The sequence below is a fragment of the Leptodactylus fuscus genome, chromosome 2 (genome assembly GCF_031893055.1).
Source record: "Leptodactylus fuscus isolate aLepFus1 chromosome 2, aLepFus1.hap2, whole genome shotgun sequence".
Lineage (NCBI taxonomy): Eukaryota > Metazoa > Chordata > Amphibia > Anura > Leptodactylidae > Leptodactylus > Leptodactylus fuscus.
Genome location: NC_134266.1, coordinates 168,123,924 through 168,147,654, shown reverse-complemented (window position 1 = coordinate 168,147,654; position 23,731 = coordinate 168,123,924). Strand labels below are relative to the sequence as shown.

General features: G+C 38.9%; 1 protein-coding gene across 13 annotated transcripts in view; it reads right to left on the bottom strand.

Annotated features, from left to right (window-relative positions):
* DMD (dystrophin) overlaps positions 1–23,731 on the bottom strand; it is a 1,873,751-nt gene that overhangs the window by 224,237 nt on the left and 1,625,783 nt on the right. For all 13 annotated transcript variants that reach the window (XM_075265063.1, XM_075265067.1, XM_075265060.1 and 10 more), the window contains one exon: positions 1,983–2,043. In XM_075265063.1, coding sequence (XP_075121164.1) covers positions 1,983–2,043 — 61 coding nt within the window. The remainder of the gene's footprint in view (positions 1–1,982; positions 2,044–23,731) is intronic.

The window sequence follows — 23,731 nt, the reverse complement described above, 5'->3', positions numbered from 1 at the left end:
CCTTCTACCATGAACCATTGTCTGATCAGTGACAAATATACTTGCCGGCAAACAGTAATAGTGAATCTATGTTTACACTGCCATTTGGGCTTTATTTTGGAGCTTTTACAAGCAGTTCAAGCAGGAAGAATAAGTGAAGCATACAGAAATGTTGTAGGATCTCCAACAGATGCTATTATAAATCAATGGGGTCTGCAAGGCTTGGTTAGGTTCTAGTAAAATGGATCAGTAAAGTCTCTTGACTTTTTTTTATACTAAAGCTATGTTGAAGATATGCAACAGTCTAATAATAGAAGAAGGGGTGATAGCTGCCTATAGAGAACATTGTATAACCTTATTCTTATTCTTAAGTACATGATAAGCCCTGGTGTGATATAGAATCCTGGACCCAACCCAAAATCTGTAACTTGACCCACAACTACCATATGGCATTTATAGAACTAGTACCATCATGTAGGACAGAAGGACCTTTAGGTCCAGGGATCACAAGTTCACAACCTTTCTACCCCATTCAGTTATCCCCCTACCATAAACTATAAGTAAAATCATTGTAAGATCCCAGCATAAGAATACACTTAGAAACGTCTTCCTAGAGAAGAAAAACTCCAAGCAATTCCAATGGCATAAATTCCTGCATAAGCCATGATTTCTCTATGGGAAGCAGAGTTTTAAACAATACTAGGAAACAGTATAGTGTAGTCCAGTGACAAATGTAATAACTCTGATTTGTATCCATAGTGCGGAAACAGATGATAGCAGTAGGGTTTCCACATGCAGAATTCATTAGGCACAGTAACTGAATCCTTAATTAATTGACTTTCTTTTTTAGTATACCGCGGTATAATTCATCTTACTTGTAAATCCTCCATAAATGTCCAAAACAGTAACTAGGCACTTTACTTTACTGCTCAGAAATATAGGAAGTGGTATGATTGAAAACCGGCAGTATTTTAGTGGCGAGATGTTTGGCTGCTATGCACAGGCGCACTATTAGCTCTGCTTAATATGTCACTGTGTTCAGCAGGTCATTAGTAACATATAAAATCAGATACTCCTTGCTTGAGGCAAAGACTACTCATTGTAATAATTATACACCCATTACCAACAACACAGATTTATTATCATAGCAGCGCTGGAACACGCTATCTGCAGGTGTCTTGCTTAATGCAGGTCTGTTTCTATATTGTACATTTACTTAGAAGCCAATGTGAGGCATAGAAAGAGATTTCAATAGCTTGTATTCCTAGTTCCTGGGCTCAAAAGCTTAGCAAAGAATACAGTTTAATAGGCTGGAAAGTAAATTAGTAGAACATACAATCATATTTTTCTACTAGATATTATGTTATATTAATAACATAGCATGAGGGATATATTCCCTTGTACTTTAGTGTCCTAGTATACGAAGGAAGTTCTTTCCATTCTGTCAGACTATGGTTTACTTACACATACGTGATCTGGAAAGGTAACTCTTATTTATACTGTCGACTAAGGAGTCATTGTGACTCCAATCTCATCGGTATTGGTGCTTGAAACATGAAGGCCAATGGCAGCTTGAGTTGTTTTATCATCAAGTTTTATATAACATGACCTCCAGAGAATGGCAATAGCAATTAGGTTGCATCATTTTGTACAAGGAAAGGAAAATCTTTAGCCAGCAATCTCAGGCCAGGGCTACGTTAACTGTGATGACCGCACTTAATGAAGACATCTGCCCAAGGGAGAACAAGGTTACTAACTCATTTTATATAGGTCACCAAGCAAATATCACATGATTTAGAGCCTTGTAAAGGACGCCACACTAATGCAGTTACTCTCAGACTACATCCTCTTTTTAGGTCATTGCATAGCATTAAAAAGAGTGTTGGCTACAGTTTAGCCTGTGTCACAAAAACTGAATTTTCAAGGATGTATTGGAAGGAACAACATGAAAAAATAGCCAAACACGACACATTAATTTATTACATAGGAAATAGGGCACTTACTTTATGTAGTATGGAACTTTATTTGGTGAGATAGCCCTCTCCCATGGACCCTGGACTGAAGCTGAAAAGAAAAATGTTGAAGACTTAAGATCAAGATGAAAGCAAAATTTAGAGGTCATAATTTACTTGTGCAGCAGTACACTTGACATGGGTCTATTCACCCGATAGTCCTTGAGGACAGCAAGGATCAACCTACAGAACTATGATGAAATACCCTTGCTAGTCTTCAGGAAAATAATCTACAGTGCAGTGACTAAAAACATGCTTCCTGCACAGAGAGATGGAAGTCTGAACAGGAGCTATACCTTTCCTTGTCTTTTCTGCTGTTTTTGTTTCATGATTTATTTTTCCAATTTCCTAACATAACAAGTTCTGCTTTGTAGGCATTGAGTGGCTGTGAAGACTCACCTGGATGTGATTCCCCATGGAGAGTAGTTATATAGAACAACCCAGCAGTTCATGCATATGCGTACATGTAATTCTTGATATTCAAATCAAACTGTAGCTTTGTATAAGGGCTACATATGTTGTTTTTGCATATGAATATACAATTTATGTTTGCGACCCCTTCTTGCGAGTCTAAATTCATTTTTGTGTTTAGACAAATTACAGTTACTTTATTGTATGTACTAGATGAAATGTATAATTTACACACTAAATGAATGTCTGATAATGCATTTACATGATATATACATTTTAGTATTATATGTATAATTGGTGACAAGACGTTGCAATGCTCCAACATGCACATAACTAAATTCTACAGTATAATGTGGGCTATTAGTACAGCCATATCTGCGCACATACTTTGTCATCAATATTAATTGTCTCACTAATTCAAGGAACATTCTGGGGAAAAAAGGTCCTGTCTAATGCACAGCCTTAGTAATAAGTCTAGGATTTTCTCCTAGTCGCCATGCACTACCCCCTCAGTGGAGCCAGGTTAGGTCTGGTGGCCAGGGATCTTTTTGTGGTGTGACTCCATTAGCACATGCAGTAAAGGCCTGATGTACATTGGAGAAAAGTCAAACAACCGAGCCAACTATCTTATGTGTATGGTAATTTCTCAGTGCTCCCATGACTCAATGCTGCCTCTTCTGCTTCATCGCAATCCCCAGGAGTATCTGTCAGCAGCTTTCTCCCCTCACCCATTATCAGCACATTCACATCTAGCTGAATTGAGCAATTCATGTGTATGGGGGACTCAGGCACAATTGAAGGTCAGCTATTGAAGGTGTACAGGCACCTTAAGGCTAAGGCCCCAAGTTGTAGAAAGGCAAGTTTTTTGTTGAAGATTCTGCTCCATTTTTTGGAGCAAAATCCACAAGTCGTCCCCATTTATCATCAAGACTGTCTGGGGTTACAGGAAGAGACAGAATGACTTGAGCAAGTCTACATCGATAGCAGAATTATTATGCACTGCTCCCTGCTGAGTTCCTTCAAAAACTGTGTGCAAGTGTACCTAGACGATTTAGACTTGTAACGGAACCTTTGTAACAGAAGATGAAGTCCTGCATGCACAACTTTATCTTCCATTACAAAAGTAAACAAAATGATGGAAGATAGTGTCCGTCATGTTGTTTAAATTAGTGTCAATGGGAAGGAAACCGAATCACTCTGTGACCATTCTCTGCAATGGTTTAATGTCCGTTGCTGTCATCTTATGACGGAAGACAGCAACAGACATTAACAACAGTAGTGTGAACACCCTCATAGCTAGAACTAGTGTTTAAAATAGTAAAATAAATAGTAATTATTTTGTTCATAATGCTAATAATGTTGCAAAAATAGAAGAAAATAATATAATATTGCTATTTGTGTTCTAATATAATTAAAGTCAGACAGTAATATAAAAAGTAAAAGCTTTAAGTTTAACTAATAAATGAAAATACACAAAATGATAAAATCAATTACCCGTATTAAGGCAAAGACCTGCATAGTAAATAAAAGCAAAAGACCATAATATACTATTTTGCGTATTACACATGTATTATTTAATGTAAATAAAGAATTAAGATACCATTTTAATGATGCATGATTGTTAACGGGCAGAATATGAGACATTGACATTTACCCAATATAGAAACTGTAGAATTACTGTAAAGGTTTTGCAATTACACATTTTTCATTGCCTGTGATTTTTCACTGTGCAAAATCTACCTATGTCACCTAGGTCTAGTAATACATTGTATGATTAGAGAAGTACCACAGCTACAGAATAAAAAGAATTACACCTACACAGAATGGCTATGTAGTTGCCAAGTACTGTATGTTTCATCGAGTCCATTATATTTATATTTTTGCCCTCTTTTGTCCACTCCGCACCCAATTACTTTTCTAATTTGGTAGTGTACCTACTCTATTAATCTTACTTGGAATAAAAATAGAAACATGTTTTGTTCCACAGAAGCCCAAACTGCAGTCCCTAACAAATTCAGTAGACTCATTTCCTGACTACAAAAAAAAAATATTTTTGATGTTATAATAAAGCATGAGGGTTACACAACTTACAAAATAATGAGACTCTTCAGACATCATGATCATAAGTCATTTTTACAGCATCTCTCTATAGACAAAATGCAACTTTTATAGGAACTGAACTTTTCTTGCTGATTAAGATAAAGAACTTGATATTTTATCTAATACTACCTTCAAATATTATTACCATGTTAAAAGATAAAATAGATGTGCTAGGCACAATATAAGTATGCTATAGTTATACACTGCGTAACATAACAACTGAAGAGTTAATTCAGGTACCATAAATATTAATACAGATTTGCTCCTCACCTCCATTCATCTGGTTTTCTACTGCTATTAAGCTCCTGTTAAATATTTCTGTGTGTATTCTACATGGCATACTTGTGGGATGTATAGTATATATACACTCTTCTCTAAAAAGTTATAACAAAGCTGTACCACTCTGATAAAAGTCATAAGGATAGTCTTTGGCTTTTGTGTGAAGCCCCGGATAATTCTGGAAAATAAATCATGACCTTATCTCAAGCACAACCATGATGTGAAAAGACCTTTAAAATGCTAGTGTGAACAGGTATACAAATACTTATATATGCAGATTATTTGCAATGGAACAACTATAGAATATGGCACCTTTCTAAAATGGCTCTCTATTTATTTTGTTACTATCCTCAAATATCTCTTAGGGTGGGTTCACATCTGCGCCCGGTCTCCACTTTGTGGGTTTCCGTCTTCTGCCGACAGGAGGCGGAAACCCGGCAGTCAGTGTCCGCTCCTGTGCACCCGTGAGTGTCTTCTGGACTCCGCTGCGAAACCGTTTTTTTAAAGGACACAAAGTCCTGCATGTCCGACTTTGTGCCCAGTTAAAAAAAACTGTTTCGCCACGGAGACCAGAAGACGCTCATGGGCGGACACTTTGCAAACCCAATCAACTGAATGGGTTTGAAAACTGACTGCTGGTTTCCATCTCCTGTCCAGTTTCTCGGGCAGAAGCCAGAAACCTGAATGCGGAGACTGGGCACAGGTGTGAACCTGCCCTCACTGTGGCATTAAGATAAAATACCAGTTTGATGGCGGGCTCTTCATCCTACACTGTCTCAAGGCCAAGACCAAAGTGACCAAAGGCAGTCAGTGACCTCCAGATGACTTTGCCATTTTTGCCCACTTTGCAGAGGAACTCAAACAACTCTGAACCTTTTAAATTACAACCATATAACACCTGGCTCCAAGCCACTAGCAGTATGGTGCAAGAATATCTAACCTCAGGTCATGGAAAAGTTACCACAAAATGTAATAGAATGAACTATATGCTGTGCTAAAAAGTCATACTGCAATTCTGCTAGTTACACTATGGCCACTGTATATCCCTATAGTAGGTATAATATGAGGATAAAGAGAATATTAACATAGGATATACCTGTAGCCATAGAAAGATGAGCTGGCGCTACAATACACGCCAACATGTGTGAACAAACACACCCCTATCCATTAATTGGATCTTTGAGAGCCATGACCTTAAGAAGAAAGCCAAGCTTATGGACTATAAAGACATTTCATTATGTTACTGAATGGCAGCAAGGCATAGATTACCTATCACTAGAATATGAAGGCTTCTGAGTCTTTCTCTAAAAGATACTCTGCATCATCTAGGAGGATCACTACACCAATTGCATTATCATTATAGAAACAAAGGCAACCAGTATGAGAACAATAATTTTGGCTACTGTATCAAAATACATTCTGTGACCAGAGAACATGCAATTGCAAGAGGAAGAACTTCAAGGGTACCTTCAAGACATACCTTAAAAATCACCAGATCAACATTTCTAACTGGGAAGCTCTAGCTATGAGATCTACCCTGTTATGGTTAGATGCAAGGCCATAATAAAAGCAACAGCATGAAATTGAATGATAACTGCAAGCAGTAGAGACAGCTATCTACAATTCGCACATTTCTGTGAGCCAAGACAGAGCCCCAGTCGTCTTGACTAGGGTTGAGCCGATCTTGACTTTTCAGGATCGATTTTAAAATCCGATTTCCGATCATTTTTCATTCGAACCCGATCTTGATCCCAATTCCGATCCCAATGCAAGTCAATGGGATTTTTTTTATTAATCGGAGATCGGATTTTAAGGGCAATCCTATTCACTATACAGCATGGAATCTAACAATTGAACGCTTTAATTGTTAGAATCCAGGCTGTGTAGTGAATCACTAACTAGCCAGAGGATTTTTTTTTAATCCTCTGGCTACTTAGTTCCCCCTGGTGTCCACTTACCTCCAGAGATGGCTGCTCCGCTGCTCCGGTGTCCTTCTTGCTGCCGCTCCATGCTGCAGTCTTCTTTGCCTCGCTGCTCCCTGCCTTCCACTTTAGCAGAATGTGGGTACTGGGAGAGGAGACGTCACGTCTCCCCCCCCCCGGAACCCGCCCACACTCTCCTAAGCCACAAGCCCCGCTTTCCTAGCTCTTTAAACACTAACCTGGGAGGTGGGGCAGTGAGGCAAAGAAGACTGCAGCGTGGAGTGGCAGCGAGAAGAGCGGAGCAGCCATCTCTGGAGGTAAGTAGCTACGAGACATGTTAGATTAGTCTCCCTTTAGAATGAATGAAGGCAGCTGGCGCGCAGGGGGTTAAGGCTGTGTGCCGGCTGCTTCCATTAATTCCTATGGAACCGCAGCGGAGCCTTCACACTGAGTATACATTAAATACTCAGTGTGAAGGCTAAGGGGAAATAGTGGGGAAATAATCCTCGATCTCGATCCCACCTAAATAGATCATGTTCGGAATTCCAATCGCGATCGTGAAATTTTCTTGATCGCCGATTGGAATCCGATCTTTTCCAAACACGATCGCTCAACCCTAGTCTTGACCAAAGCTTCTGCAAGGAGAGATGGACTTTGCTGGATCTGGGAATCTATATAGTCACGGATAAATGTACTAATAATAAATGCACTACTGCAGAAATCCAGAATATTTTCAAAGAAGTGTGGACGCAGAGTCAAAAGCAGGAGAGCACGTACTGAAGTAAGCAGAGATGGGAGACAATATGGGGTCACAAACCCAGCCGAGAACGTCACGACAGAATCAAAGGAAATAGGGGAATCCAAGGAACAAGCCAGTAGTCAGAGATAAAGCAGGTATACACAGACAGTCAGAGAAACGTAATTAATCGGTTCCTGACACAAAAAGGAGTGGTCTTATAAAGGCCTCTGCGGCTGCTGATAGGTCAAGGCATAGAAATATACAGCCAAAAAGCTTCCCTAAGTTGTCACAGCAATCTTATAATAATAGCAGCTGAAGAGGCACTCCTGACATACCCATTGGTGCCACATTGTCCTTTAAGTGAGAGAGTTCTTAGAAACTCCTAAAAAGAACCTTTTCCATTACTTTCCTAAGGTCTCTGGCTCATATATTGGACATCTTAGGATTTACAAGGCTTCTTGACAGGCATCATCCTTATTTTGTGTGACCATCATTGATAACTAATGTCTGCTACTTAAAGGTGTAATTTTTCATGGGGATTCCTTTTAGAGAGCCCCTTATATTCAAACGAATTTAGCAAGATCTTTTTAAAAATTATATAAAACCTTTGAATTTACCAGATTTTACTTGTATTATGTTACATGAAATAAAAAATATTAGGAATATTCAACATTCATTCTGTTTTTCTCAAACGTGTTTGCTTTACCTCTCCATTCACTGGTTTCTTCTCATATCCCATACTGATAGATAACTAGTAGGATGACTACCTACCGGTATAAAACTGTTGGTGGGTGTGAAATTCGATTGTTAGCTTATCGGAGGAATTGATGTAAATTATGACAATCTCTATACTGCACTGCGGAATATGGTGAGGCTATATAACCAGCAGGCAATAAATATCCCTGTGTGGAAGTAATATGTTTTCCATGTCAGTCATATTGTGACATGCACCTAGTATTCCAATAGTAAACTGCAAAACCCGGTATGTTGCAGTTCGGTTCTGTTCTAGCAAAGTTACTTACTCTATCGTCCTTTAATGTTCCAATTTCTCTATATTTCTAGGTCTGTGAAGTTCTGTTTGATGCTGGCTAGAACACTGAGTGAATCCACAGGGACTGTACAAGGGTGAAATCAGGTATGCCAACAATGTCGTCCGGATTTAATGGAGACATTGATTTATTGCTTCCACCTCAGAGATGGCCTATATTATGGATGAAAGAGAAATTTGTCATCTGTTGGACTGTCACTGTCCTGAAGATGTGATAATAAACTTCACTTGTTTCTATCCAAAGAAGTTGATTGACTGTTTGTCTGGGATCTGAATAAACAGAGTGGACAGTCAATGTAAAGAGCAAACTTGTGATTTATCAAGAGGTTTATTAAACTAGACAAGACACTGTCGAGGTCATCATCTCTTGGCTTTTCAGGTAGGACCCTTATTAATATTTGTCCAATAGATTGCAAAAACAGAGAATGAAACAATGTTTCTTCACACCTTCTTAATTTACAGTTCAATTCTATTTTATGCTTTGGCAACTATTTTATATGTAGAATTATCACCTTCACTAAAGACCTTTTTACTGTGATCAAGTATTGTTTTTTGTTTCCTGTTGGAGTCATATAGACATGGCACTAAGACCCCGATTAAACCCTACAACTTTTGAAACCATCAATGAAGAATCGGTTGAAAATCCGAAGCTTTTTGTTGATTTGGTGGTCATCTTCCTCAATGAGAACTTCGCATTATGATCATCTTGAGAGAACTGAGTGATGGGCAGCAAAGGCTTTTGTAAGTGTACACAGTGTGGCGCTGCAAGAGGTTTTTACACGTACAGACAGAGCGATAAATTTCATTGTGGCATGACAGATGAAGATCAACAGTAAACGGTTTTAACATTTCTCTTTGTTGCTTATATAGTGCAAACAGTGGCGTAACTAGGAATGGCGGGGCCCCGTGGCGAACTTTTGACATGGGCCCCCCTCCCAACCGACACCGAAGACCTCGACCGACCCCCTCCTCCGCACTCTATTATGTCCCTTAGTAAGTCCTGCACACAGTATTATGTCCCTTAGTGGCCCCTGCACACAGTATTATGTCCATTAGTGGCCCCTGCACACAGTATTATGTTTCTTAGTGGTCTCTGCACACAGCATTATACCCCATAGTGTCCCCTGCACACAGTATTATCCCCCATAGTGGACACTCATAAACAATTATTATACTTTGCGGTCTTTTCAGACCCCAGAGTATAATAATTGGAGACCCGGGGGAATAAAAACATAAAAAATTACTGTTTCTTACCTGTCCCCCGGCTCCTACACTGTTTTCTCTGCTGCCGTCCTTCTTCTAACACGGGAAGCAGGCCGGATTCATGTGATAGTAAACAATAGAGGCAAATATAACAAATTATGTGTGGGTAAATGACCATAGCAACAAAGTGAACCAGCCACACAAAATATATGAATAAAAATTAACTTTTATTAAGTGCTCCTAAAAAGGTGTAGCAACATATATACATACAAAATATATAAACAAACATAAAACAAAATCATATAGGGGTAGACAATGCTACAAATACCAACTTGTCAGCCATGGAATGTACACTGGATGGCAGCACTAATATCATAGTACAAAGGGCTCAACCATAGCTAAAACTGAAAGTGTCCAATAATAAAGTGTTGTAAATGAAAACAACGAATAATCAGTGTAATAACCCACAGATAGCTATGAGACTGCCCACATAAGATGATCCAAGATTAGCCTCCATACATACCAACAGTAAAGGGACCCGACGCGCGTTTCACCTGTACTTGACAGGTTTCGTCAGGTTTGACGAAACCCCTGATGAAACCTGTCAAGTACAGGTGAAACGCGCGTCGGGTCCCTTTACTGTTGGTATGTATGGAGGCTAATCTTGGATCATCTTATGTGGGCAGTCTCATAGCTATCTGTGGGTTATTACACTGATTATTTGTTGTTTTCATTTACAACACTTTATTATTGGACACTTTCAGTTTTAGCTATGGTTGAGCCCTTTGTACTATGATATTAGTGTTGCCATCCAGTGTACATTCCATGGCTGACAAGTTGGTATTTGTAGCATTGTCTACCCCTATATGATTTTGTTTTATGTTTGTTTATATATTTTGTATGTATATATGTTGCTACACCTTTTTAGGAGCACTTAATAAAAGTTAATTTTTATTCATATATTTTGTGTGGCTGGTTCACTTTGTTGCTACGGATTCATGTGATGTCAGACGACTAGGAAGGAGGCCTCGCAGGATCGTGGAGAGGTAAGTAACAGTGTTTGTTACGTTCCCTTACCTCTCCCGGTCCGCTGATTGCAGACCCCCGAGTATAATGATAATATTTGTGGGGCCCGTGGTGTCACTTACCGATCCCGGCCCAGCCAGGATCGGCAAGTAAATAGGGCCCGTAACGGCCTATTAAACGACCTATTAAAAAAAACAAAAAACGCAGCGGTAGCAACTATCACCGGGCCCCCTAATGGTCCGGGCCCTGTGGCAGCTGCCTCCGCTGCCTTTGCGGTAGTTACGCCACTGAGTGTAAAGCAGAATATAGACAGCAATGCGATTGTGTTGCATTTATCAAAAGAAATTTCCACCTTAAATTGTTGTACTAATGTTGAACTTTTGCAGTATTTTATAAAACTAGCTAAAATATGTATAGTTCAGAGGGATGGGAATGGCGGCGGAGCAATCGCCTCCTGAAAACAGCAGACTCATGAGTTCAATATATTCTTTTAGATGCTATTAGCTCAATTATACAGTATTTTTTGCTGTTTGTATAGTGGACCATAGACTGGTAACAGCTTTAAGGCTGAAGCCACACATTGTGGAAAAGCTACTTTTTTGTGGCTTCAAATGGCATCAGAAATATAACGGAAACAGTTATACTTCTCCCTTGTGCTAAATCCATTCCGACTTTGGCTCAAAGGCAAGGAAATATGCAACAAAAACACAGGTTTTCTGCATTGTGCGGCCCCAGCTTAAAGCAAACCTGTCACACGTGGTCCTATCTACTTGCAGAATGTAATATACCTGGAGGAGCTGTGCAGATTGATATATAGTTTTGCTAGAGAAGATACTGTATATATTTTTAGTCATTTCAATCTCTGCTTATTCTAGAGTACTGGACATAGCTGTCAATCACTAGTAGAACCATCCATTGGACTCCTAAACCCCAAAAGATCTATAGTTATAATGAATCGTTTCTAAGAAACGTACTGCTTATATCAATCTGGTTAATGAATTCTGCTCCTCCATAACATGCTACCAGCAGATTGGGCTGCATTCTCTATGTGACACATCCCCTTTAAGCATAAGTGAATATTACAAGAAATAATTAGTTGCTGTGCTTTTAGTTAAACAAGATGTTTGCATTTAAGAACCTGTCCTTGGGTCTATCCAGGAGCGTGAATTAGTTATAGTAAGTGGAGTTCACACAAAAGTAATGCGAGTCTGAATGATTCTCCCATACGTAGCAGCAAAAACATCCACAATAAACTCCAGGAGAAATATGAAAAGTAGCTGTGAAAGTAAAGTTCTGCAAACTAACTTGTAGCTCACAGGTATAAAAACAATTTGTGACTGTTACCTTCTAAAAATATCCTTCTCCTGGTGTCATGGCACCATCTGGTCATCAAAGCTTTCCTCCAGCCCCCAAAAGAAATGAAAGTCTCGGTAATTGCCATGCTGTTCTCTTGGCACAATTACAGTCTCAGATATATAATCTGCATACTGAACTATATTCTCTGCTGTGTAATGGGACAACTGTTAATGTGCAACTGAACTCCAGTAAATATACTGTATATTGTGCTGCTGTGCAGCCATAGAAATTGGAAATGTCAACTTTAAAAATCATGCCCCAAAATTACTGAGATGGTAAATGAGAGGTTTTAGGGAAAATGTGGTTTATGAAAGTATTATCTAGTTAGAGGGGCTGACCCAAATGGACGGTCCCCTTCAGAAATTAGCCTCCCTGGTGACCAGCTGCTAACCATAGGTTTATTGGCTGACATATTCATACTATACGCTTATTAATACAATATAGCCATTTTGTAGTTTAGAAATAGTAGTGTAGAAATACTTTTTTTTTTTGGATTGTCTGGATTAGAAAGCACATTTCCCAATAACTTATTGGGTCATTTCAAGATATTTGGAGATTGTCTAGAAGGAACACCTCTCCACTGTCTCCAGATATCTGTGGCTTCCAAAGACAACCTGCTGATTTCAGTAGGGAATGGAGGCAAAGAAAAGTGTCCTGCCGAAGCCACCTAAAGGATGATACCCTGTAAATCAATGTCGGGTATAGTGGAGCAGATTTATTGAGACTGCCTTATTGTATGTCAGTCTTAATAAATGCCCCGACTGGAACAAGGAAAGAGAAATTTATTAAGAGGCTGCAGCTCCTTCATAAATCAGTCAGACATCTCTGTGTCAGAATAGAAATCTACACCATATAACAGAGATCAGTAACCTTCGGCACTCCGGCTGCTGTGAAACTACAACTTCCAACATGCTCCATTCACTTCCATGGGAGTTCCAAGAACAGTAGAGCAAGAATGCATGCTGGGAGTTGTATTTTTTTTTTTTGTTTTTTTTATGTAGATTGTGAGCCCCATGTAGAGCTCACAATGTATATTTTTCCCTATCAGTATGTCTTTTTTGGAATATGGGATGGAAATCCATGCAAACACGGGGAGAACATACAAACTCCTTGCAGATGGTTTTTTGCCCTTGGCGAGATTTGAACACCAGGACTCCAGCGCTGCAAGGCTGCAGTGCTAACCACTGAGCCACCGTGTGGCCCCATGGAGTTGTAGTTTTACCACAGAAGATGGAGTGCTGAAGGTTGCTCCATGTTGCGGAAGTGCAGCATTTTACAGTACTTCCAAAGTGAATGGTATTCTGGCAAATCCCATCCACTCATTGCAGAAAAAAATCCACATTACAAAGCAGAGTTTTCAAAAACATTTGTGTTTTTGACGATCGCAGCATGTCAATTAAACCTGCGGAAATGCCAGTGTTTTCCATACAGGTATAAAAAAGGCAGAAGCGCAACGCCTAAAAAAAGTGATGCGTTTCCGATGCAGTTTTTTCTGCAGCATTTTTTGCTGCCTTAAGGGGCTTTCAAACCTGCGCTTGTTCTCTGGTTTCTGCATTCTGCTGGGTTTCCATCTTCAATCCCAACGAAACTGGACAGGGGACGGAAACCTGGTGGACATGCAGAACTTTGTTTTCCCACAGACAGGCAACAGGCGCACACAGACAGTCACCTTTACAAACCCATTCAAGTGAATGGGTTTGAAAAGTGACCGCCAGGTTTCTGTCTCCTGTCCAGTTTCCGGGGCTGAAGATGGAAACCCAGGAGAATGCACAAACCAGAGGATGAGCACAGGTGTAAACCGCTCCTTAGCCATACTCTTGCCAGAAAACTAGGTGAGTTATACAGCCCCACTCCACACATATTTGTACAATGTTCTGATCAGGCTTGTGCCAAATGTGTGCCACAATGGCTTCCCTCTATGCCAAAAAACTAGTGTAGAGGGAACGATGATTTCTTTTCACTAAATCTCAAAACATGACTTTGAGTTTCAGAACCTTGAAATGCCTCATTCTCCCTCTGTGATGGTGATAGAACACTTTCTACAAGGTTTCCTCACACATTATAGCTGACCATTGAAGGTGTAAACATCGAGAGACTTTAAGGGGCTTTACCTACAAACATAATCATATTTAAATGTGTATATGATTAAAAGTTAAACATTTTTGCTAATATATGTAATTTCAAAGTTCGCTGCATTTTAAAACGAGTCTGTCAACAGAACTCAGCGTATCTGAATCAAACAATATTTTCCCCTTGTGAATCCATGCCTCAGCTGCGAACATATTACCATTTATGTCAATGTGCAGATGAGCTGTTTGGAGTAACAAGGGCATTTCCACTTACTTCTTTGGAGCGACAGCAATGCCCTTGTTACTTCAAAGAGCTCATTTTATTGTAAGTGGCAGCAATATTTTGTCTTGAGAGGTTGCCAATGGATATGTCCAAGAATACAGGAACTTTCTATGGTCTGTCACTTGTCAGAAACCCTGCCATGATTTCCATATTCTGGCTGGGTTATCAGGCAGGGACAGCGCATGTAGACTTGTGGCCTTAGCTTAGAAACCAATTAGAATAAGGAAATCATGGCTGGGTTTCTGACAAGTGCCACACCATAGAAAGTGACGTGTTTCCGATGCAGTTTTTTCTGCAGCATTTTTTGCTGCATTCTTGATTGTACCCAAAATCTTGAAAAAACTGCAAATTTGTAATTACTTATATTTGCAAAAATGTTTACATTTGACATATCTACACATAAATATAGTCATTAGAGATGAGCGAACACTGTTCGGATCAGCCGTTCCGAACAGCACGCTCCCATAGAAATGAATGGAAGCACTCGGCACGGCAACTGGCCGCCGGCAAAGTGTACGTGCCAGGTGCTTCCATTCATTTCTATGGGAGCGTGCTGTTCGGAACGGCTGATCCGAACAGTGTTCGCTCATCTCTAATAGTCATGTTTTTGGGAAGAACTTTTAGACCAATTTATTTTCTTGGGTCCTTTCTAATAAGAAGTGATAGCCAATAGTAGAAAACTTCTTTACATTCAGGAAATGACTGCTAATTCCATTGCAGGGACATCATTGATGACCTCACAGAGTAGTTCCTAGTCAGCCGATCAGTGGTAGAGTATTATAGGGCATGAGGATTATTCCTAGAAACTATTGTTATGTCAACATTTTTTTTTTTACATCTAGTTTTCCAGAAAAAAATCTCCTGCGATTCATTTCTCTGTACTAGTCCTAGCCCCACTCTATGCACCGAGTTGTGTTCCAGTCATTAAAGACACTTTGCAGACTCTCATGACGACTTACTTAGGATCCAAATACACATATTCAAATCCTCATTACTATGATGAATCGTCTTCTAATCACGGCTTTGCTGGAAGAGGCGAGCATTTATCTGTAGATTTCACAGGAGTCTTGGACATCGGCTGTTTGTTATGTACTTTTTGCATTTTTTTCTGCCGACTTCAGCTACTCTGGTTGCTGACTAAAGTGGGTTAAGAACATTTGTTATACCTGACCCAGTTAGTCTCAAAGGTAAAAGAAAGGGAGTAAACATGTGCGTAGCTGCTGGCAAATTAACTGTGCTTTGACAAAACTCGAAGAAAACTGCAACATGGCTAAACAATGAAGAAGAAAAAATAAATATTAAGAATAATGAAGCATTTTTTATCCAAGTTAAATGAGCAACAATAGAACTAATGAAGCAAATCTGACGTCCCTTAAGACAGGAACTGTTGGCGACCAAAGAACTTCAGCCTATTGTTGATTTTTCATTTTTTTCATTTAGTATTGTAAAATAAACTGATAGTGCTTTTCTTAAAGAGGCAATAAAACATTGTTTCTGTTTTCTTTTCCATCACCTCAGTAAACAGCAATTGGCAGCAACTGTTTGCCGTGCTGCATATTCACACAAACACCTGGCTTGCTTGGCAGCACAAATCTGATTGTCAGCCATATAATGTACCGAGAAATTCCCTAAAGCTGCATTCATTACCCATTTCTATTGAGCTTCCAAATAGAGGGATGGAAAATACAAATGCCTGGCTATTTACACATATACCAAAATAAGTATATATAGAATTCTACGGTAAAATCCTTTATCTTCTTAAATACATAGGTTCTCACCCTTTGGTATCTGTAACTCTGAAGGTGTACACCATGACTTTAGGAAATACTGTTTATGCACTGTTTTCATGCCACGCTTTCAATAAGTGCAACACAGTATATGATCATAACCTTGGGGTAGTTTGATTAATTTTTTTTGAGGAGGTCCTTGACTTATCAATGTTGAGAAGCACTAATAATAATATAATTTATTATTAATAATAATAATAATAATTATAATAATAATTTAATAATAATAATACAGTTTGATATAATCATTATCATCACAATACTTATGTTAATGTAAACATCAAATTTACATTAACATTAGTTGTTTCAGGGCAGTCATATAATAGTTGCAATCCTGCCCTTACTGCTCATTGCGTACGGTGGATGCTAAGTAACACAGAACAGCCAGTGGGAATGGATCCAAAGTTCTGAGTTTTTGGAACATTCATTGTTTCATGTGGAATACTTGTACATGTTACCAAACTGGGTAAGCATACTGTTATGGAAATGAAGGATTTGAAGTCCAAGCCAAAATATATTTTCACCAACAATTACTGCATATGTGCAGAAAGCTTTAAAGGATGGGAAAGTGCTCTCGAAGATACCATTTGACCATTGTGTGCGTAGACCATTGAAATTTACAGAGAAATTAAAAATGAGGGCTCTTTATTTGTGAAACAGATAGTAAAATAGGCTGACGGTTGTGCAGCTATTATATGAACAATCACTAGGTGAAGAATGGTTATAGTGACGCAGTCATATACATTTTAGTCCATATTGGCTGTTATAATTCTTCATACTGGCTATACATGTTCAATGGCATCAGACGAAGGGTAAGCAACCATTCATTGGATGAATTATCTTCTGGTAAAATTCTTTCACAGAACAAATCTCCAAATACCAGGCAAAATTTGAAATATGGCCAGTCCTTTGCAAGTAATAATGTTCCAGGTGATGACCTGATAAATAGTGGTTTTGTATGGTGGTTCCCATCTATGAGACTGTGACAGCACTGGGCAGTACTGTCAGTGACCGACTGCTTCACCCCAAGTGTGAGGAGGAACGCTATCGGAGATCCTTCCCCCCAACCACGGTCAGGCTGTATAATCAACATCAGGCTATGAGGAGATCACTCCACACAGAGAACTAACTGATCCTGAGTCTTTCTTTTTCCTTTTTAGTTGCTATGACTTCTAGTATCTTTTCTATTTGCTATGAGCTTGTATGTGTTCTTTTCTTGTAATATATTACTGTATTATCATGGTGCTGTAACACAATGAATTTCCCCATGGTGAGATTATTAAAGGATTATCTTATCTTATCTTTTGGTCGAAGATATCAGTTTAGATCAGCTTTAGTCTAAAGTATTTGGTCACCTACAGCCCGGACAAATAACGTACCTAACAGGTAACAAAGGATGTACAGTCAAGTTGTAGCCTTATGGATGACTATGTTGTGTTGGAAAGGTTATGATTTCTAAAGTAGTCTGGTGTTTGGTGGGTTAATAGAGGTAGTTTTTATATTCGCTTCTGGTTTAGGTGAAAAACATATATTCATATCCCACAGCTCCACTTCTAACATTTGATGAATGGAAATAGGCTAAAATAATGCTGTGTAAAGGCAAATATGGGCGTTTAGTGTTTAATCTTAGGGAGAACTGCAACAACATGGAAGAGCTACCTTGTGTGCACCTTGCAATATGGCAATAGTATTTGCAACAATAATTCTCCTTCAAAATGCTTCTGGGGGTATCCACACAGTTTTACTGTTTCTGCCTACCACTTATCAAGCTAGTAAATATGTCACCCTTGTGTATAAGACAGACATTTTTATTTGCTGAGACTGCAAGGTTTTGAAGCTACGATTTAGAAAGCAGAACAAGCATTGTTTGGATATGCTTATGACAATTTCACGATGTCTCATTCAGTTTGTCCTGACTGCATTGTGCGGCATATTTCATTCTAAGTCCCATTAGAGATGGGATGTTTAGATTTTACTGGTAGTTATTAAAAGCAATGATTTCTGAAAGTCAGGGAAAGTCAGTGACTTTCATAGATGTCACTGCTATCATAACCACAAATCTGGAGCCTTAATGAAGACATCTGCATTATTTACTGGTTAGTACCCTGCAAGGATTAGCACTCATTTACAGAAGTAGTTCATCTCCCCATACAAGTCAATGCTATTAATCCATACTAAGTCACTTATTTTCTCACAAACAATGATCCCCTTGGATTGTATTCAGATAGACTTTGAAATGCATGATTCATAGTCATCCAACTGGAAAAAGTAATAGGCAGCTTGGGAGCTATCCGTAAGAGAAGAACATTTTGTTTTATGCTATACTTGGATGGAGCAGCACTAAGTGGGTAAATGTAGTGGCGGGATGTGGACACAATACAGTGTTAAATATAAAAAGGTCAAAACGTGTATATGTACAAAGGTGGATAAAATGTAGAATGATGGAGTACAGGATTTGTGATGCCTTATTTCAACATGTATTTGTGTAGAGCAATGTTCTCAGGACTATCCTGGATTCTCCTCTATTCATATTCACCACAACAGACTATCATATACAGTAGGAAGGGTGAATGTTCAACCAAAAAAAGCCATAAAGACTATCTATGGAGGAACAAGGTAACATCTTGAGAGCTGTACTAACTTGTAGGGAATAATGGATAGAATTTTAGATTTAGGCACAGTCTAACAATAATGAGGTTTTGTTAAGAGATTTGTCATTTACATCATATTATATAGTTAAAAGATACAGATATGACAACTGTGTGTGTTGTGTATAAATAAAACATGAAGGTGCTTTAGAAGACTGATTTAATGACACTATGTGACTTGAAGTTTTTCGCGTTTACCCCTTTGCACCTATTATTGTCAGGTCACCCCGAGCTGGTGGTTGGGGACTACCTGTTTTCAAGTCTGCCCAGACAGCACATATCTGTATTCATACAAGAGAGATGGAAAGCCTCTTATTTACCTGCTCGCAGTCTCTTCTAAGTTTCTAATATCTATAATACAGTCATATTTTGAGATTAAACATCATCGGTTTGCCATGATCTGTATTTGTTTGCAGCAATGAGCATTATATTAGATTCCTATGCTCTATTGTAGTATTTCTATTCCATATGTACATGAATACATCATCTATCATTTATTAATCCCAATTTTAGATCATTAATAAAAGCTCTCTGGTAACATATGCTCCTCCATCTAACAAAAAGGTTACTTTCCAAGTAAGGAACATGTATTTTCATTCTGATGCTGACAGATGTGACCATAACCATTTACATTCATTTTGTATTTGTATACAAATACCGACTGGAAAAAGAAAACTGGCATAGAAACCATTTGAAAGAATATAATACGAGTACAGCTGGAGGAGAAGCAGACTAACTGCCTATAGACTCTTAGCATCGTTTTATATCAATATGCATGGAGCAATACAGTTTTCTGCAGATATTCCAAGTTCGGCTTTTACATTTTGCAAAGCAAACAATTGGGCTCCTTATGCACAAGAAATCCATTTACAGGAACAATACGCCTGCATCTCAGGCATATGATAAGTGTGGGCTATTATTCAATTATGACATAGCCATGTTGACTTTGATTCAACATTATTATTTCTTTAACATCGGTGCTATTACATTTACCTTGTATAATTCCTACAGGTTTATTAATTTAAGACTTGATAAGAGCTGACACTTCCTTTAGAGGAATACCAGGTGTGAGGCTTTGGATATTTTGGCAGCCAGATACGCGTCACTTGAATTTCATTAAATTGGATATTCAGTCTGCTAATAAGTAACCCTTTATACCTTGATGGAGTAGTTATGAAGATTTCACTCTGTCCTCTTATCTTCCTAGTGCAGATGGACTCTCCAAAATTTACTTAAGTCTCCGGAGGAGAAATGCAGGTGTCAAAGGATGTGTGTGACAAATTCAGTGCTATATATCATGGAGACAAGCATGGATTAAGGGATCCTTTCCACTACACACAAATTCTTTAAGCTATAATTGTAATTTGATTAAGCTTTAGTACATAAGTAATTACAAAAGAGTTAAAAATGTACAGAAACTGTAGTAACTAGAAGTTAGATGTTTGATACAGTAGCTAGAACGTGGGCAAACGGTAAGGTTTGGTGCAGTAGCGTAGCTATAGCAGATGATGGTATACAATATTTAATTCAGGATAAGACCTTATTCACATGTCTGCATATCATGTACTTGTGGCATCCATATTTCAATGTATTTTCATTGATTCATTTTCAATAGAATCACAACCTTCTTTTTCACCGATGGTGATACATCACGGATACATCACATAAATGAAAGCCTATAAATCCGTTGAAAAACAGATGAAACACTAATGTCATCAGTTTTTTTTTATGGGTCTATAGGCATACAAAATATGGAAAATGAAATAAAAAACAGTTAAACTGTGAACAGGGGCTCAACCATGGACGGCACACCACCAGCAAATGAGCAGGGTGATGTTCTACCCGTAAATAGCATAGAGCTCACATGTCTGCATAGGGCCATACTGCCATATTGTAATTTCAGACAGCCAAAGAAATTATCTGCTTTGTGGACATAGGTACAGTTTTACTATACATATACATCACATATACATATATGAGTGATAGCTCGATATTACAATAAAGAGAGTAGATCAGCTGACACTGTCTTATATCTTCAGTCAATATCAAATACATCCGGCAAAACAAACCATTTCAGAATCTCATTAAGACAATACTCAAGAAATCCATTCAGTCACAATGGTGTGTAAGGGTTAGGACTCTACTAAGATGGACATTATATTGGCATGCATCTGCTTTCAAGATGTTCTGTCTCTTCGGAGGTGCTCTGCAGCACAATAATTCGGTCAAAACATCCAAAAAGTAATAAAGAGGTATTCACACCTAAATAAAAGGCTTCTATTCTGTATTAGGCAACTACAGTGATGCGGGGGAAAGAATTCAATGGCCGTACCCTACAAATAATCTTATAAAACAAGAGAACATCTTGAAAGCAGATGCATGCCAATATAATGTCCATCTTAGTAGAGTCCTAACCCTCACGCACCATTGTGACTGAATGGATTTCTTGAGTATTGTCTTAATGAGATTCTGAAATGGTTTGTTACAGGGGAAAGATATTGAGAGCAGTTGTATTGCAGGTATTGACAATGTACGGATTGTTTGGCATAAGCAATCAATAGTCATGAATAGACCCTTCATATCAGTGCTACGGTTGAAGTGGTAAGCAGGATGTATACAAGAGCTAAAGACTAAAGAGTAAGCATGCTCTGAACAGTGAAGAGCTCTAAAGCAAATTCACAAGCGGCAGATTTGTTGGAGAAAATTCTATGGCTGTCCCATTTATCTGAAAGAGGTTTGCACAAATCAATGTGTTTGTCACCAAAACAACCACATTCAGATTAATGGAACTGATTTTTCAGTTTCATAAAATTTCTGCAACGAATCTACCACTCATGGATATTTCTTAAGGTGGGTGAGATGAGAAAACTCCAGAAGGAATGTTTGTTCTCAGCAGACAACTTTCCTCTGCTGAGCATTTTGGTAAATGCTCAGTATTGGGCTGGTTTATTAAGAATGGCAGGTAGGATTGGTAGTGGGACTTGTCATTCCACCCCCCTCCAGTCCACAGTTTGGGGATGTTCCGGCATCGACTCAGCTGCAGAGAGTCTGCTCATTAAGGGAGCTTAAGAAGCCAGCTCCAGCAGCAGACTCTGGGCAGAGCTTGGCTGGAGAGTGAAAGGGAGAGTTCATATTTTTGGAGCTGTGTCCTGAATGATCCTACTGGCTTTTGTATTTCTGTTATTCTAGGTGAGGTAACCTATTCTATGTTAGAGCCTAGCTGGGCAGCTATTTATTTTTCTATTGTTTCCTTTTGTTGCTGCACTACCTTTTTGAGTGAAAATAAAACTCCACCTTTGTTTTGGGCTAAAGAAACTGGACTTGTGTGTCTATGCCACCCCACCTAGCAACCCCAGACCCTGACTAACTATATATATATATATATACAGTATATATACACACATACATACACACACACACATGCTATAGATACACACAAATATATGTTGATGCTGGTGACCAATTCTTAGTGATTGGGAACAAAGCAAAGCATACTCCAAGCACTAAAACTCTTACACCTTCACCCTAAGTATGCACCATAGCTTAGATCAGTGGTTTTCAAATTGAGGGTTATGACCCCCTTGTGGGTCACCTGAACCCTGCCCGGAGGGGGGGGGGGGTCGCAATCCATCAGTGGTAAATAGGCTGTACAGTGCTGTGCAACAGTCTTGATATAGCAACCGATAAAGATCATCTGCTGTATCGATAGCACAACAGTGCACAGCCTACAGCTGTAGGCCCAGGGCAGGTGTATAAAAATAACAAACACTTATATTCACCTCTCCTGGGCATCCTGCAATGCTCCAGCATCTTTTTCCGGCATCTTGTGACATCAAGTGCCCCAAGGGTCAGCTCTGAAGCCTGTAATAGGACCTCAGTGTTCACATGCTGAGCACTGACATCATAACTCTGGGTCAGGATGTCATGGGACGCGTTATGTCACAAGAGGTCTGAAGATGATGCAAGGTGCCAACAGGACACAGCTAAACGCAGAGAGGATTCCCAGGAGAAGTAAGACAAGGTGAGCATCAATATTTGCTTTTTTCCTCACCTCCCCTGGGTCTCAACTTGTTATAATGCAACAATGTAATGTGAGTTCACAGCCTGCCTTCACTATAAGACAATCTTTGGTTAAAAGGTGCATGGACCAGTCCCCCGGATCGGGACAGTGTATACAAGCAACACAAAAAAAAATTGTAGTCCAGCACGATGTAATAAAGTTTGCTAAAACATAGCTTTTAATTGAATGAAAAAATTAAAAACATTCATAAGGACACACGGTACACACACAAAAAAAATGTATATCCATTAACATAAAAAACAAATGAACAAACCGAACATAAATCTTAAACAAAAAGAAAACAAACCAAGTCCGCGTTCACATGGTGAGAAACAGCTGACGCGTTTCGAGACTTCTGTCTCTTAGTCGTAGCGATCAAAATTTATTTTTGTGTTGCTCAACTTGTTATACTATGGGGTCTGAGAAGACCCCTTAGCATAATAATTCACAGAAATGAACCTGAGGGAGGCAATCTCACAAATATTCGTCTAAACAAATCTCATGAGGTTCACCCATTTCTACTAATGAAGAGGTCCAAGGCATCATACTGTGTGGGGCCACTGTGGAGTATTATACTGTGTGGGGACAGTGGGTCATTACACTGTGTTGAGGCCACTGTGGAGCATTATATTGTGGGGGGGCTACAATATAGTATTATTTTGTGTAGACACTATGGATAGCTTTAATTTATTTTGGACTTTGCCAAGATTCAATATAAGCATCTCTAAAATATATATTTTGTAACATTTGTAAATCAGATTTTTCATAGAAGCATATATATTTCTGTACTTATTGTTACTTGCTATTTA